Source organism: Microcaecilia unicolor, chromosome 2 (assembly GCF_901765095.1).
Source record: "Microcaecilia unicolor chromosome 2, aMicUni1.1, whole genome shotgun sequence".
NCBI lineage: Eukaryota > Metazoa > Chordata > Amphibia > Gymnophiona > Siphonopidae > Microcaecilia > Microcaecilia unicolor.
The window spans coordinates 188687626-188704333 of NC_044032.1; the positions used below are offsets into that span (position 1 = coordinate 188687626).

A 16708-nucleotide genomic window follows, 5' to 3' on the forward strand; every position below is an offset into this window, starting at 1 on the left:
TAGTCTTTCTTCATTTTAGTCGCCCTTCGCTGCACCTTTTTTAATTCCATTATATCTTTCTTGAGATGCGGCGACCAGAATTGAACACAATAAAGGTGCGGTCGCACCATGGAGCGATATAACGGCATTATAACATCCTCACACCTGTTTTCCATACCTTTCCTAATAATACCCAATATTCTATTTGCTTTCTGAGCCACAGCAGCACACTGAGCAGAAGGTTTCAGTGTATTATCGACGACGACACCCAGATCCCTTTCTTGGTCCGTAACTCCTAACGTGGAACCTTGCATGACGTAGCTATAATTCGGGTTCTTTTTTCCCACGTGCATCACCTTGCACTTGCTCACATTAAACATCATCTACCATCTAGCCACCCAGTCTCCCAGTCTCGTAAGGTCCTTCTGTAATTTTTCACAATCCTGTCGCGAGTTAACGACTTTGAATAACTTTGTGTCATCAGCAAATTTAATTACCTCGCTAGTTACTCTCATCTCTAAATCATTTATAAATATATTAAAAAGCAGCGGTCCTAGCACAGACCCCTGAGGAACCCCACTAACTACCCTTCTCCATTGTGAATACTGCCCATTTAACCCCACTCTCTGTTTCCTATCCTTCAACCAGTTTTTAATCCACAATAGGACTTTTCCTCCTATCCCATGACCCTCCAATTTCCTCTGTAGCCTTTCATGAGGTACCTTGTCAAACGCCTTTTGAAAATCCAGATACACTATGAGGCATATTTTCAAAGCACTTTGGGAGGCTAAGTTCCATAGGTTTCTATGGAACTTTGGGAGGCTAAGTGCTTTGAAAATATGCCTCAATATCAACCGGCTCCCCTTTGTCCACATGTTTGTTTACTCCTTCAAAGAATTGAAGTAAATTGGTCAGGCAAGATTTCCCCACACAAAAGCCGTGCTGACTCGGTCTCAGTAATCCATGTCCTTGGATGTGCTCTGTAATCTTGTTTTTAATAATAGCCTCTACCATTTTCCCCGGCACCGACGTCAGACTCACCGGTCTATAATTTCCCGGATCTCCCCTGGAACCTTTTTAAAAATGGGCGTTACATTGGCCACCCTCCAATCTCCTCCTATCATTACCTCACTAGTCAGAAGACTCCTCCCCTTTTTCTGGAAACTGCAGGGGTATAAACAGGCCACAACATAATTCTAAAGGTCTCTGCCATTTAAGCAAGGCAGAATCCTAGAGGCTTCTACACAAGGTTGGGGATTGATATGTCTTATACAATGAGGGAGGATTCATGAGAGAGTGTCCAAAGTACAAGACCAATATAGTTTCATAAAAAGAAACTGCTTCATCAATTTGCAAGTTTGTGGAAGAGAGATAGCAGTGAAGAGGATGCAAGATCCATTAGGTTGGAGATTCCCAAAGATTTGTGGTGGCTAGATGGTCACTAAGTATGAAATTTACCAGAAGATGGTCAGATAAGTGAATAACACAGGCGGACTAACTTAACAGAGGGCAATTGGAGGAAGGTAATCAAGGTAGTGGCCATGTTGATGAATGGGGGCAATAGGGCATAGCTGGATAGTAAATGAGATTTAGGCAAAGAGCTTTGAGGCATAAGAGTCAGAGGGGATCATCAGTATGGATGGATATAGTGGGATGGAGGTTCATGGAAGAAGGAAAGTTAGGAGTTGAAATTGATGAGGAAGAAAAGGGGCTTACCAGGGCATTGATAGAAGAGAGCTAGGAAGAGTGATATCAGGTGCAATAGTTTGATGGAGTAGGTCTAAAAGAAAGAAAATGAGTGGGATAAAGGAGGAAGAGGGGGTCTGATACCTGGAGGATGGGGAGAGTAATAGCCCGACACTGCCTCTGCCACAGCCATAGTTACTAGGGCTCTTCTTCCATTCTCTATAAGGGGGGAGGAGGGAAAGCTTAACAAATCAGGTCCTGAATGAGGTGTGTGGGAAAAACATAACTTTTATTGAGAGAGCAGTAATTGAAACAAGGTCCTCAAGAGAAAGCCTGGTCTTGAAACATGACAATGGAGGGAATGAGAGACAAAAATGTCTTGAATATAGGACATCTTGTTAGAAAGAAAAGCAGGCATTTCATACAGAACATGAACCATAGAGAAAAGACAGAGAAAGGAGAAATATAAGGAAAGCTGAAGAGAGGTTATCAGGTTTATATACATAAATGGGATGAGAGTTGACTTGAAGGGCCAGAATTGATTGGGATCAGAGTCTCCAGCAGAGAGGAGGAGGAAGAGGAGGAGAAGAATACAGAGAAGAGGAATGGAGCTATGATGATAGTGATGAAGATGAGATGGCCTCAGCAAAAGTGGTAATGGCTGGTTGAGAGAAAGAAATCTTTGAAGGTTGAGAGCAACAGACAAGCAGAAAAGAAAAATGCTTGGTTGGTGGAGACTACATGGAAGGGGGTCAGTGAACTTAATCTTTGGATTGATTTGCAATAAAGAATATGATTATGGAAGGATAACATCAGGAAGAAGTGTAGTGAAAGGAAAGGAAGAAAAAAAAAAGAAGAAGTGGTGCTTACCCTATGGTAGTTGGAGTGTGTCGAGTTAATTCTAAGCTACTGGAATGTGTTGTTGAATTGACTATCTGTTATATGCTACTACTACTACTTATCATTTCTAAAGCGCTACTAGACGTACGCAGCGCTGTACACTTGAACATGAAGAGACAGTCCCTGCTCGACAGAGCTTACAATCTAATTAGGCCAGACAAACAGGACAAACAAGAGATAAGGGAATATTAAAGTGAGGATGATAAAATAAGGGTTCGAACAAGTGAATAAGGGTTAGGAGTTAAAAGCAGCATCAAAAAGGTGGGCTTTTAGCTTAGATTTGGAGACGGCCAGAGATGGAGCTTGATGTATCGGCTCAGGAAGTCTATTCCAGGCATATGGTGCAGCAAGATAAAAGGAACGGAGTCTGGAGTTAGCAGTGGAGGAGAAGGGTGCAGATAAGAGAGATTTACTCAGTGAACGGAGTTCCCGGGGAGGAATGTAGGGAGAGATGAGAGTGGAGAGGTACAGTGATGTCCACTGATTGAACAACTATAGAATGGCAGAATTTTTATGGCAGAGTTGCAATTTTTATGCCAGGCTCCCCCAGAAAATGTACATGAGTGATTCAAGAAACTTCTACCAACTTGAGCTTGGTTGGATACCTTCTTTGAGATGTATCTTCAGCTTTGCTTGTTGACTGGTAGTTACTTTCACTTTCTCCCTGGCCAGGAATGTATCACTTCTGTAGTGTGCCCAGAATCAACCAACCTCGATAAATGAAGGATCTGAGCTTGGATGTCCTTTGCCTCTGCATAAAATATATTGTGTTACTGCCTGAGCCCTAGAGATGGCCATTATTAGCAGTTGTTTTGATTTAATTTTAGTTTAGAAACATAGCCCCTGCTTTCTTGTAGAAGATTTTTTCAAGATTTTGTAGCAGGAGATTAAAAATTCTGCATCAACTATCAACTGTGGCAGAATACATATGTATATATTTGCATATTAAATGATGTTTTTTAAAAACAGTGTAAACACAAAGACATGTTTTGGCATTTCTTTTCTGCCCAGTTAATAATGGAAGGGTGAAGGGTTTGAAAGATGGGGATCCAGAAGGGATTGCTGAGGAAATAAATGGAGATAGAGTATCAGGCAGGAGGGGCAAAGGATGGAATGGATGGAGATGGAAGGGGAGGTGGAAGAGAGGATGGGGATAATCATGGAGCAGAGGATGGAGAGGTAGAGAGAAGGAGGAGGGGAAGAGGAAGAGGGCAGAGGAGGAACATGAAGAGGAAGAAAAGAGGGAATCACAATGCACAGCCCCTCCAATCCCCTCCCTCACATCAACTCACTCCTCTCCTTCACCATAAAACCCCGATTCTCTGTCCTCCCAAACCTACTCATTCATTCTCCATCCCCACCCCATAACCCCCTCACTCATGGTTTTCTTCTGTCACTTTTTTCCCTTCTTTTCTGATCCCCATCCAGCTTATGAGGATGACAATGGGCCGAGGCACTGCATTGCTGCTGTCATGTCCCCCAATCTTCTGGCTGGGGCCAATTTTGTGCCTTGAGCCATTTGGGACTCTGTAGCATTGTACAGTTCAAAGCATGGCACTCTAGCCTGACAGCAGAAGAATGGTCCAAATGCAGATTTATGCCACTTTTTGGACATTTTTCTCTTTTGAAAATGAGCTCCATTGTAACATAGTACATGATGGCAGATAAAGACCTGCACAGTCCATCCAGTCTGCCTAATAAGAGAAACTCACAGTATATGATGCAATATATATTCTTGATCTTGATCTGTCTTTGCCATTTTCTGGGCACAGACTGTAGAAGTCTGCACGGCACTGAATGTACTGAATTGCTGTTGTAATCCACTCCAGCCCACCTAAATCCATCTAGCCATAATCGAGGCACAGACCGTAGAAGTCTGTCTGGCACTGGCCTTATGTCCCAATTACTAGAGTTACTGTCCGAGCACGGCTAAGTTTTGTTTTGATTCCATATAGGAATCCTTTGTGTTTATCCTATGCATTTTTAAATTCTGTTACCGTTTTCATCTCTGCCACATATATGAGAGGATACATGCCGGCTGTGAAATAAGACTGAAATGCTGAGTCCAGAGAGCATTTTAGTGTGTCTGTGAAATGCATCAGGAAAACTGTAAACCGTGAACTTGCTGTCTTTGTTCATGTTTTTGATGACATTTGAGATAAGAATATGAAACAGCTGTATCGTGAATCTTATTTTTCTTGTTTATGACTGGTTTCTTTCTTTGACAGCTCACTGCTCTGATAAATGCGTACATGGCCGTTGTATTGCTCCAAACATCTGTCAGTGTGAACCTGGCTGGGGTGGGCCCAACTGCTCCAGTGGTAAGATTTCACCTGCTCTTGTCTGTCAAAAATTGTCATTCTAGACTGGCAGTTTTCGAGGATCATTCTTCGTATGTCTCTCTCCTTTAAATAAGTACACTCATTTTGGTAGGGGATTGAGAACTTAGGGGTCCTTTTACAAAGGTGCGCTGAAAAATGGCTTGCAAAAGTGTAGGTGCAGGTTTTGGGCGCTCGCCGATCCATTTTTTTAGCGCCCCTTTAAAAAAAGGCCTCTTTTTTTGCTGAAAATGGACGTGTGGCAAAATCAAAATTGCCACGTGACCATTTTGGGTCTGAGACCTTACCGCCAGCTATAGACCTAGCGGTAAAGAATCTGGGTGGTAATGACCTACATGTGTCAGAAATTACTGCAAGGGCCACGCGGTAACTGGACAGTAACTCCAATTTGGCGCACATTCAGCACGCGTAGGGGCCTACGTAACTTAGTAAAAGGGGCCCTAAGTGCTCTCATGGGTCATACATTTAACTGGTGCTAGCATTTGCACTCCTCAAAGATAACCATGCAATTATTGAGAAGACAAACAGATACAGATGTTGATAAATACATTAGTGCCAATCTGTTCATGTGTTGTTCTTTCCCAGCAGAATGGTAAAACTTTACCATAAGCAGATGTAACCCTGGTTTCATCATACAGCTCTGGGCACCAGCTAGCTCTTTGGGTCAGGTACCTGAACCAGGGCCACAAAGAATAGTTTTATTTCACTGAGCTGAGCACAGGCCGGGACTGGGCTTGATCCTGGTAGGCCGTAGGGTTTTAAGACCTACTTTTACTTATTCTGTTTATTAGTCTGTGAGTAAATTGGTTTCACTCGCACTCCAAAGAAACTCTCCACTCCAGGTTTTATGACAAAATGCAATAAAGTGGAACACTGCAACAGGTAGATATCCAAACTACAGGTCCCTTCATATCAAAACAGTTCACTTTGCTGAAAGAGGTTTTTGTTTTTATTACAAATAAGGGAAGGGGAATTGGGACTTGATATACTGCCTTTCTGAGGTTTATGCAACTACATTCAAAGTGGTTTACATATATTCAGGTACTTATTTTGTACCAGGGGCAATGGAGGGTTAATTGACTTGCTCACAGTCACAAGGAGCTGCAGTGGGAATTGAACCCAGGATCAAAGTCCACTGCACTAACCACTAGGCTACCCCTCCACAAGGCACAAAAAGGTGCCTGAAATGACCCGATGACCACTGGAGGGAATCGGGGATGACCTCCCGTTACTCGCCCAGTGGTCACTAACCCCCTCCCAACCTCAAAAAACATGATTAAAACTATTACGTGCCAGCCTCAGATGTCATACTTAGGTCCATGACTGCTCATGTAGGTCCCTGGAGTAGTTTAGTAGTAGGTGCAGCGCACTTCAGACAGGTGGACCCAGGCCCATACCCACCCTAATACTTTTGTGTGGGGGAAACAGCGAGCCCTCCAAAACCCACCAGAAACCCTCTGTACCCACATATAGGTGCCCCCTTCACCCATAAGGGCTATGGTAGTGGTGTACTGTTGGGGGTAGTGGGTTTGGGGGGGTTGGGGGGCTCAGCATACAAAGTAAGGGAGCTATGTACCTGGGAGCATTTTATGACATCCACTGCAGTGCCCCCTAGGGTGCCCGATTGATGTCCTGGCATGTCAGGGGGACCAGTGTACTACAAATGCTGGCTCCTCCCACGTCCAAATGGCTTGCATTTGGATGTTTTAGACTTGGACATCATTGGTTTCGAAAATCGCTGAAAATCAAAGACGTCCAAATCAAAGGACATCCTTGGTATTTTCAAAACGAAAGATGGGTGTCCATCTTTTTTCGAAAATGACCTTTTCCCCGCCTCCGACTTTGGACGTTTTACAAAGACGTCCAAATTCCAACTTAGACTTTTCTTTTGAAAATGCCCCTCCAAATCTTTGGCAGATTGGCCTGAATGTTTTAAATTAGACATTGAATTTTAATGAAGGGGTAGATCACTATGGAACGTAATTATTTTATGTAGTGTACGCTGCTCATGGCACCAGTTTTGAGTTAAATATATTTGCTTCACTTTATATGAACTGCCCTTAAACAGCTATTTGAAGCTTTGTAAAATTTTAACAAAAGTAAAAAAAAAAAAAAAATCACCCTGTAGTTTGTGCTCAATTGGAGTTGTGAAAGAGCCTTTGTTGTACCTTGAAGTGAAAGATCCCCTGGAATTTTAATGTTTCCACATAGCAATTGTATGGCAGACTTGAACTGAGTTTCACATTGGTTTACTGTGCTTCAAGCAGGGATTAGCTAAGGGCAAGAGTATTTTGTTTGCAGGCTGCTGAATCAGTGCTTGGGACTTCAGTTTTGGCATGCCTCCACTTTTCAAGCAGAGTAGGAAAGAGACCTTGCATTCATGTCATTGTACTGCTGTAGACTGCAATTGGTCCTTCGCCTCTCTGTAACAAGAAATAAGATTTTTGTTGACCAGCTTCTGAAGGAGAATGCGTAACTTGAGCAATGCGGGTTGGTGAGGTGTTGGTATGACACAAGAACTTAGTGTTTCCTCTTGGTCACTCAGGGGGTAAATCTATAACCTGGAACCAACGTTTAAGCACGATATTTGCACAGGCAGTGAGCTTGTTCTTATAGTGGACTAGCGTAAACTGGCATTGGTGCACGCAAATACAGCACGTCTGTGGCTGGAGTAAATAGACATGCCTAAATGCCGCATTTATGTGCATAACTTACAGTATCCTGTAAATAGCTTGTGTAACTGTCAGCCCCACCTATGACACGCCCATGCCCCTCCTCAAAAAATGGAAAAAGGATCCAAATGAAGAAAACAAGAAGCAACATAAGCACTGGCAAGTTAGACGGAAAGCACTGATAAAGAAGGCTAAAAGAGAATATGAAGAGAAACTTGCCACAGAGGTGAAAACTCATGGGGCCTTGTTTACTAAGGTGCACTTTCATTTTTAGCGCATGCTAAAAATTAGCACACGCTAACTGTGTAGATACCCATAGGAATACGGGTATCAGCATCTACATGGTTAGCACACACTAATGCTTAGCGTGCGCTAAAAACACTAACGCACCTCTAGTGCAGCTTAGCAAACAGGGCCCATAGTCAGTAAGCCTGACTTCAGTGCTGGGTAAAACAGTGGAAACTATTATATAGAATAATATTACTGAACACATAGACAAACATAGTTTAATGGGACAGAGTCAATATGGATTCAGCCAAGGGAAGTCTTGCCTCACCGATTTGCTTGAATAAGTATGTGGATAAAGGTGAGCTGATTGATGTGTTGTATCTAGATTTTCAGAAAGCTTTTGACAATGTCCCTTATGAGAGACTCCTGAGAAATTGAAAAAGTCATGGGATAGGAGGCAATGTTCTGTTGTGGATTAGGAACTGGTGAAAATAATTGGGTCTGCCAGAACGGTTTGGGCAGCGGAGGCACTGGGATTTCTTCTACCCTGAAAAGGACTACATATCCCCATAAAATAATTACTCTGACCTTGTATTTGCTCATGACTGCTATACACGTTCTGAGAACTAACAAGCTACATGATCAGTAAGACACCCAGGATTAAGTGGATGTAATAATGTAGTCTTTATTAAACCATCTCACCCAAAGTACTGCAGGCAATTAGGTGTTCATCTCTGGAACATGATGGGACAGCGCTTCACACAGCAGGTGCAGTCTGATCTCTCTCTTCAGCCTTCTGCCCCGATACCCTTCAGACTGCCCTTTTTATACTCTTCTGATTCTATTCATCCCAATGGACCCTAACTTTCTCACCAGAACTCTTTGGCCCTTATCAGTTGATAAGAATGACTTCACATGTTCCCAAGCCTTCCCCTAGCCCCCCTTTTGGATTCCCCTCTCCCTCTATCTGCTCCCAAATACCTCATTTCAGCATTTGCTGCAGTGAAATGTGTGTCAGAGATGATCTTTGATTTTTACAGGCCTAGTTCTTAGCCTGAGCCATTGGCCTGTATTTCACTGAGAGCAAGGGACAGCATATTTCTACACTGGTTAATGGACAGAAAACAGAGAGTTTGGTAAAAGGGCCCCTTAGTTTAGGTTCCTAGTGCTGAGCAGTGGCCTGGGCCCCCATAGATTTAGCCCTGGACCCCCCTGCCGATGACCCTTTCGACCAACCTTCTGCCGCCAACCCTCCCCCACCATCACCGTGGGCTACCTTTGCTGGTGGGGGACCCCAATCCCCGCCAGCCGAGGAGGTCCTCTTCTTCCCCCGAAGGCGTTGTTCTGTTTCTGACGGTAGTTGGTTGTCCCACTGTTGAAAGCTGTTTGTCTGCCATGTACTTTCTCTCCATATTCTTCCTCGCCCTCTTTCTCGTCCCCTTCCACGATACGGATTGGTTGGATAATAAGGTGCCTTGTTGGTCTTGATGGGATTGTTGAGGTTCCACACTTTGTCTAAAAAATGATCCTGATGTAGTTCATCATCCATCCTTCTGTTGATAAGCAGCATAAAATGTATTGAACTTTTTTGGGATCTTGCCAGGCAGGGCTTTTTTTGTGCCGGTACGCACCGGTACGGCGTACCGGCACCTTTTTTTCTCCAGCGAGTCCTGCACCCTTCCTCTCACTCCCCTACTTACTGTTTTTTTTACAGACTCAGCAGCGTGAACTGTGCAGCGATTGAGAGAGGCTGGCAACGTCGGAGCTTCCCTCTGCGAGTCCCGCCTACTTTGTTTCAACTTCCTGTTTTCGCATAGGCAGGACTCGCAGAGGGAAGCTCTGACACTGCCAGCCTCTCTCAATCGCTGCACTGTTCGCGCTGCCGAGTTCGATGCTGGCAGCCTTTATCGCTTCACTGTCTGGCAAGCAGGCAGGCAGACAGTGGAGAAGGAGGATGGGCTGCAGGAAGAAGAATAGCTGGACATGGATGGGAGGAGAGGGCAGGGAAGAGTGAATCGCTGGACATGGAGGGGAGGGGAGAGAGGAAAATCACTGGACATGGATGAGAGAGGAGGGCAGGGAATAGAAAATTGCTGGATATGGATGGGAGGGGAGGGCAGGGGAGAGAGGAGAATCGCTGGACATGGATGGGAGGGGAAAGCAGGGAAGAGAGAATTGCTGGACATGGATGTGAGGGGAGGTAAGGGAAGAGATTCACTGGACATGGATGGAAAGGGAGGGCAGGGGAGAGAGGAGAATCGCTGGACATGGGAGGGGAGGACAGGGGAGAGAGGAGACATGCTGGACATGGATGGAGGGGAGGAAAGAAAAAAAAAAAGAAAATGCACATGGATGGAGATGAGGGAAAGGGAAGAGAGGAGAAAAACTGCACATGGATGGAGAAAATAGGCAAAAGCTGGATCCACGTTATACCTCCTCCAGTCAATTCCATGGAGGAGGACCTAGCTTTTACTTATGGATGTAGGGCAAGAAATGAAGAAGAAAGGGGGGAAGTAAAGAAATAAATGGAAAGGAAGCCCTGGAAGCAGAGTTAAGAGAACAGATAGAGAGCAGCAGAATCAGAGACTGGGACCAATATGGATAGAAAAACAAAGTTTTCCATAATTGCCAATTATCTGGACTCATAACATTCTAGTTACACTGGAACTATTGGACATTGGATGTGATGAACTTTCTGTCCCCATAAGACAATGCTTATTAACTTATGTAACAGACAAATTATGGAGAAACTCTCCAATCTGGGTCTTACACCATCTGATCAGGACCATTTCATTTAACACACCAATAAGATCCTATTCCATTTTTGTATTGCCTGCTCTGGACAGACCGTGCCACAGTGAGACAAATCTAAGTTAGGTATCTGCAAACATTTTTCCAGATCAGTTTTTCCTCTTTCTAATTATAAAGGTAAACTGTTATTCACGCTTTCCAAAGACAAACCCACTTTAACTAAAAAATGTAACCTTGACTGTTAAGACCAAATTACTGTGTTTCACAACCTACCACTAAATCTATCCCTACAACATTTATTTATTTGTTTGTTACATTTGTACCCCACACTTTCCCACTCATAGCAGGTTCAATGCGGCTTACGTAGTAGTAAGATTAAAAAGTATAATGGAGAAAATACAGTCTAAGCTTAACAAAGTAAAGGAGATGTGTAGATAGTATGAGCTGGTCACCCTTCCAGACTCCAGCCAGGCCTGACCCTGCTTAGCTTCCTCCACACACACAGTCACTACTGGGCTCTAGCCTTCTAGGTAACTCACAGGATTCTGTCTCAAACACTGGGGAGCTTTCTGCCTCCTCTTCTCCCTTCACAAAATGCTCATCAACACCAGGCTTCTTATAATTAAGGGTTTTATTAATGGCCATTTAACATACTCCTCATGGCTTATTTCTTCTTCTTTAACATAAACATTTCTTCAAGTCAAACATAGCAAAAAGGCACTTTACTCAGAGCCTGCTACTTAAACCCTTCTCCAACTTAAGACAGTTCCTCAAACTCAAACAGTCTAACACAAGCATCTACTTTCCTTCTCCAGCTGTCACCTTTTCCAGAGAGAGCTTCCCCAGTGTTTCCATCCTCCCTCCTACAGCTTTCCACCACTCTCTTAATAGAGCTGCCTGCAACCCTCTCACACCTGGTTCAATTTCCCAATCAATTGCTGGCTTCTCACTCTCCTGCCTAGAATCCTCCCCCTGACTCTGATTCCCTTGCTGCTGCAGTGCATTCTGGACCTTGTAGTTCCCTGCCTCCTCACAGTAGGTAACATTATAAGGGAGAAGGGTATAAGAAGTAGGAGGAGGAGCTAGTTTTAGGCTAGCTTGAGATAATCAGGTGATAGGGTTGGGTAAACATAGGGAAAAATTGGAGGAGGTGTGGTCTTAGACATTGACATTGTCACAGGGTCAGGTGAAGAATAGGTGGGTACATAAAGTTAGGTCGTGGATGGGACGATCATTTGACAATATAACTAAATCTAAAAGATGTCCTGCTCTGTGTGTGTTGCAAGAAAAGATAGACTAGATAAGAAATAATGTGCTATCCTATCGTTTTTTAGGTCCGTTTTCAAATGGCACTTAAAATGTTCAGCGTTGGATGTCTTATTGCCACTTTAGCTGCATTTTCACAGAACTGCATGTATAAAACAATATGTGTAGTTCAGTACATGTATAATTTTATACACATAGAAAAATGGGTGTGAAAGACATTTTGGGGTTGGGATCCACTATATATCCACTCTGCATATGTGTAGGCACCAATACTGGGTACCTATACATTTAGGGTCTGATATTCAGTTGGTGGCAATCAAGAGTTTGCTGACCACCACTGGCATTATCCCCAGAAATTCAATGCCAGGCCATCTCTGGGCTCCAACGTTGAATTTCTGGGTATACGTAACCGGCAAAAACATAACCAGTTATGTGTGATATTCAGCATTTAGGGTTTTTTTTTTACTAAGGTACGCTAGTGTTTTTAGTGCATGCTAGAAACAGGTGTGCACTAAACGCTAGAGACGCCAATGTATTCCTATGGGCATCTCTAACGTTTAGCGTGCGCCTATTTTTAGCATGCTTAAAACGCTAGCGCTCCTTAGTAAAAGACCCCCTTAACTGGCTGTGGTGAACCACATAAAGATAGGACTGTATTTTATGTGGTCCTATTTATGGGATTACCTTGGTTGGTTAAGTGCTGAATATCGGCCTTTAACCAGCCAAGTGCTGACTCCACCCCCAGAATGCCCCCCAAATAGCTGGTTTTGTGTTGGGCGCTAACCAGACATTTTCAGTGGCACTAGCTGGTTAAGTGCTGCTGAATATGCCTGGTTCTCCCTGAACAGGCATTTTAAATGTTCATGAGCCTCTCCTAGCCATTTAAATCATTTTAAAATATCGGTCCCTTCTTATATACGTTTGGTTTGAACATGTCAAAACTAGATATGACCTGAAGCTTCTGGGTCAAACCTATAATCTAGATGTGTGGGTGCCCAATATTGGCACCTAAACCTATACCCCGCCCCCCAGTTGTTTATATATATATATATATATATATATATATATATATATATATAATATTTTGTTTTTGTTACATTTGTACCCTGCGCTTTCCCACTCATAGCAGGTTCAATGCGGCTTACATATTATATATGGCAAAGTTACACGTACAAATCTGTGCACATTGCTGATTTGCACTTGCAACTTAATTGACTAATTAGCTAATCAACACCAATAATTGACTGCTAGCAACCAATTATTCAGCTTGAAAAGACCTTACAATCTCGATGTGGGGACTTACTTTAAAATATATTTTATAACTGTCCCAAACATCCACACGTTTACACTTTTACATATTCCATAGTCCTTTCCTTTTAAGTTTTTTTTGTTTTAAGTTTTGTTTGAAGAACGGGGATATTCAGAATAATCAACAGCTTGTCCCATTTGGGCACAGCGTCCCATATGGCGCTGTGTACATCTTCATAGATCTACCCGACATTTTCAAAACATTTTTTTTTCCTTTAATTTGTTTTTACTGTCTTCAGCACTCCAAATAGCATATAACTTCTAGCTTTTATACTACAATTAGTTGTAGTTAACTTGGGCAGCAATAGTACCACCGAGTGAAACCTCTGTCGACATGGCCAGGTTTTGTTTTTCTTCATCAGGGCAGAGGTTTGCAACTCATGGTCTGCTCTTGCAAATGCAAAAAAAGAGCAACCAATTATTGGCATTAATTGGCCTTCATTGGGGTTTATGTGCAGATCGTATTTTGTAATGATCTGTGTGCGGATCCTAGGGTGTGTATTTTTTTTTGGGGAGGGGGGGGCATTCATATAAATTACATGCATTCTTATACAATATGCCCAATCTGTGCCTAATTTAGATATCGGCACTAGGCAACTTAAGTTAGGTATGGATTAGACGCTCTTCTATAAAATGTTGATGCCCTTTATAGAATACCGCTCAACGTATAATTTTTGCATGCTGATTTTTTGGCGTGATTTACTGAATCTAGCCCATAGAGGGCAAGTCTATGATGCTGTGCTTATATTGAGGTACCTATTCAACAGAGCAAAGCAGATGCCTCCTTTCCTTTATAGAATACTAGATAGATAATTGTGAGCACATAACCCTAACCAAAGAGCTGGTGTAAGTGCTTGTGCCTAAATGCCAGATATATACGTAATTTCTTGTATTCTGTAAGTTATATTTATTTATTTATTAGGATTTATTTGCTGCCTTTTTGAAGAAATTCACTTAAGGCAGTGTACAGCAAGAATAAATCAAACATAAGCAATAGACAATTAGAGCAGTAAAAATATTCAAATAACCAATACAGAGTATGGCATAGTATACTATCCAGCTTATTTTCGAAAGAGAAAGACGCCCATATTTCAACCCAAATCGGGAGATGGGCGTCCGTTTCCCGTGGGCGCCCAAATCGGTATAATCGAAACCTGATTTTTGGCGTCCTCAACTGCAGTCCGTCACGGAGATGAACAAAGGTCACGGGGGCGTGTCGGAGGCGTGGTGAAGGCGGGACTGGGGCGTGGTTATCGGCCAAGGAGAGATGGGCATCTTTAGCTGATAATCGAAACAAGAAGGGCATTTTTGACGAGAATTCGGTCCGTTTTATTTGGACCCTTTTTTTTCAGGTCCAAGTCCCAAAAAATGCCCCAACTGACAAGATGACCACCGGAGGGAATTGGGGATGACCTCCCCTGACTCCCCCAACGGTCACTAACCCCCTCCCACCAAAAAAACCCACTTTACAAACTTTTTTTCCCAGCCTGTATGCCAGCCTCAAATGCCGTACCCACCTCCATGACAGCAGAATGTGTTCTATCCTCTGACAGCCTTTCCCTGGTTCTGATGTGGGTCTCGGGTGAGTGTGACACCTTTTCTGTTAAGGGCACTGCAGAGTCACATCAGCAATGCATTGTGGTGGGTGTAGGGTATTGGGCTCCGTGATTCCACTAGCTTGTGTTAAATGCTCACGATCTTAGTAGTTGGTAGGCTCTACTCCCATGGTGCTTTTCCCTCTGCTTACTGGGTCAGAGTGTGCCCTGTTTTGTTTCCGGTAGTCCATGAGGTAGTGGCCATTTGTGTAAGACCCCTTTAGATCCCTTTCATGTGTTAGCTACGTTACAGCACTTAGTTCTTACCTTGAATGTTGCTGAAAGAGGGCATTGTACAGCATTCTGCCAGCTCTGACCTACTGCTAATCTCAGTACAAGGGAGACTCGTTGCCAGTGGGGCACAACTTCTGATCTGCAGTTAACTGTGAGTAAAGGTGCTTATTCAAATAAAGGACGTTTTCAGCGAGATTAGTCTTCAGGTGTGAACTGCTGTGCCAAGGTTATACACCAGCAACAAGTCCTGTCCCTGGAGCACTTTTAGTGGGTACTGCAGTGCACATCAGGCAGGCAGACCCATGCCCATCCCCCCTCCCATCTGTAACACTTGTGGTGGTAAATAGGAGGCCTCTAAAACCCACTGTACCCACATGTAGTTGCCCCCTTCACACCTAAGAGCTATGGTAGTGTTGTACATTTGTCCCTCCCATGACCAAATGATTTGGATTAGGATGTTTCTGAGCTGGGCGTTTTTAGTTTCCATTATCGCTAAAAAAAAAAAACGTCCATCTCAGAAAGGACCAAATCCATGGCATTTGGTCCGTCCAAACCGTATTTTCGAAACAAAAGATGGACACCCATCTTTTTCAAAAATACGGTCTGTCCCGCATCTTCTCATACCCGTTTTCGGACATAGACGCCCATGGACATAGACGCGTTCGATTATGCCCCTCCACATTACAATGCCAACACAATACGTGATAAAACATTTTAATAGATAGCATAGAGTATAAGCAAAGATGGAACATATAGATAGATAGAGTAACAGGAGTAAGAAAATAAGGTATTAATTAAAAAAAAAAAGTTGCAAATGAGGTCAGAAAGGTGCTTGAACATTTTCTTAGCTAGGGTAGGAGTGGGTAAACATATCCTGCTATAGCATGTGCAGTCAGTGTCATTTACTTCTATTAAAAGCTAGGTTGAAGAGCCAAGCTTTCACCTGCTTCCTGAAGTAGACATAGTCTTGTGTTAATGAAGTCTTTCAGGGAGTGCATTCTGCATGGGGGCTACTTTGGAGAAGGCTCGCTTGCAGGTATCACATTGTGTGATGTTCTTTGTAGAGGGTATGGTTAGGGATACTTCTTGGGAGGACCTTAGTGACCTTGAAGGTATGTAGAGGGAGATCCTGTTCTTCAAGTAGTCTGGTCAATTTCCTTTAAGGGCCTTGAAGGTCAAACAGACAGTTTTAAATTTGGCTCTATATTGTACTGGTAGCCAGTGAAGTTTATGCTAAAATGGTGTGATGTGATCACGTCACTTACAACCTTCTATTAGTCTTGCTGCAGCATTCTGAATCAATTGGTGTTCGTGCAAACCCTTTGTAGTCAGACCATTGTAGAGTGCATTACAGTAATCTAGTCTTGATATTATCATGGCATGCACAACTGAGACAAGTCTTGCCTTCTCAATGTAAGGAGACAGGCAGCGTAGTTGTCATAAATGATAGAAGCTGCTTTTGAAGGTTGCTTGGATTAATATATTTATAAATGATTTAGAGATGGGAGTAACTAGCGAGGTAATTAAATTTGCTGATGACACAAAGTTATTCAAAGTCATTAACTCGTGACAGGATTGTGAAAAATTACAGAAGGACCTTACGAGACTGGGAGACTGGGCAGCTAAATGGCAGATGACGTTTAATGTGAGCAAGTGCAAGGTGATGCATGTGGGAAAAAAGAACCCGAATTATAGCTACGTCATGCAAGGTTCCACGTTAGGAGTTACGGACCAAGAAAGCGATCTGGGT

General features: G+C 43.1%; 1 protein-coding gene across 3 annotated transcripts in view; it reads left to right on the plus strand.

The window, feature by feature from the left end:
* Positions 1-16708, plus strand: part of MEGF10 (multiple EGF like domains 10) — a 252707-nt gene that overhangs the window by 28154 nt on the left and 207845 nt on the right. For all 3 annotated transcript variants that reach the window (XM_030193579.1, XM_030193577.1, XM_030193578.1), the window contains one exon: positions 4794-4886. In XM_030193579.1, coding sequence (XP_030049439.1) covers positions 4794-4886 — 93 coding nt within the window. The remainder of the gene's footprint in view (positions 1-4793; positions 4887-16708) is intronic.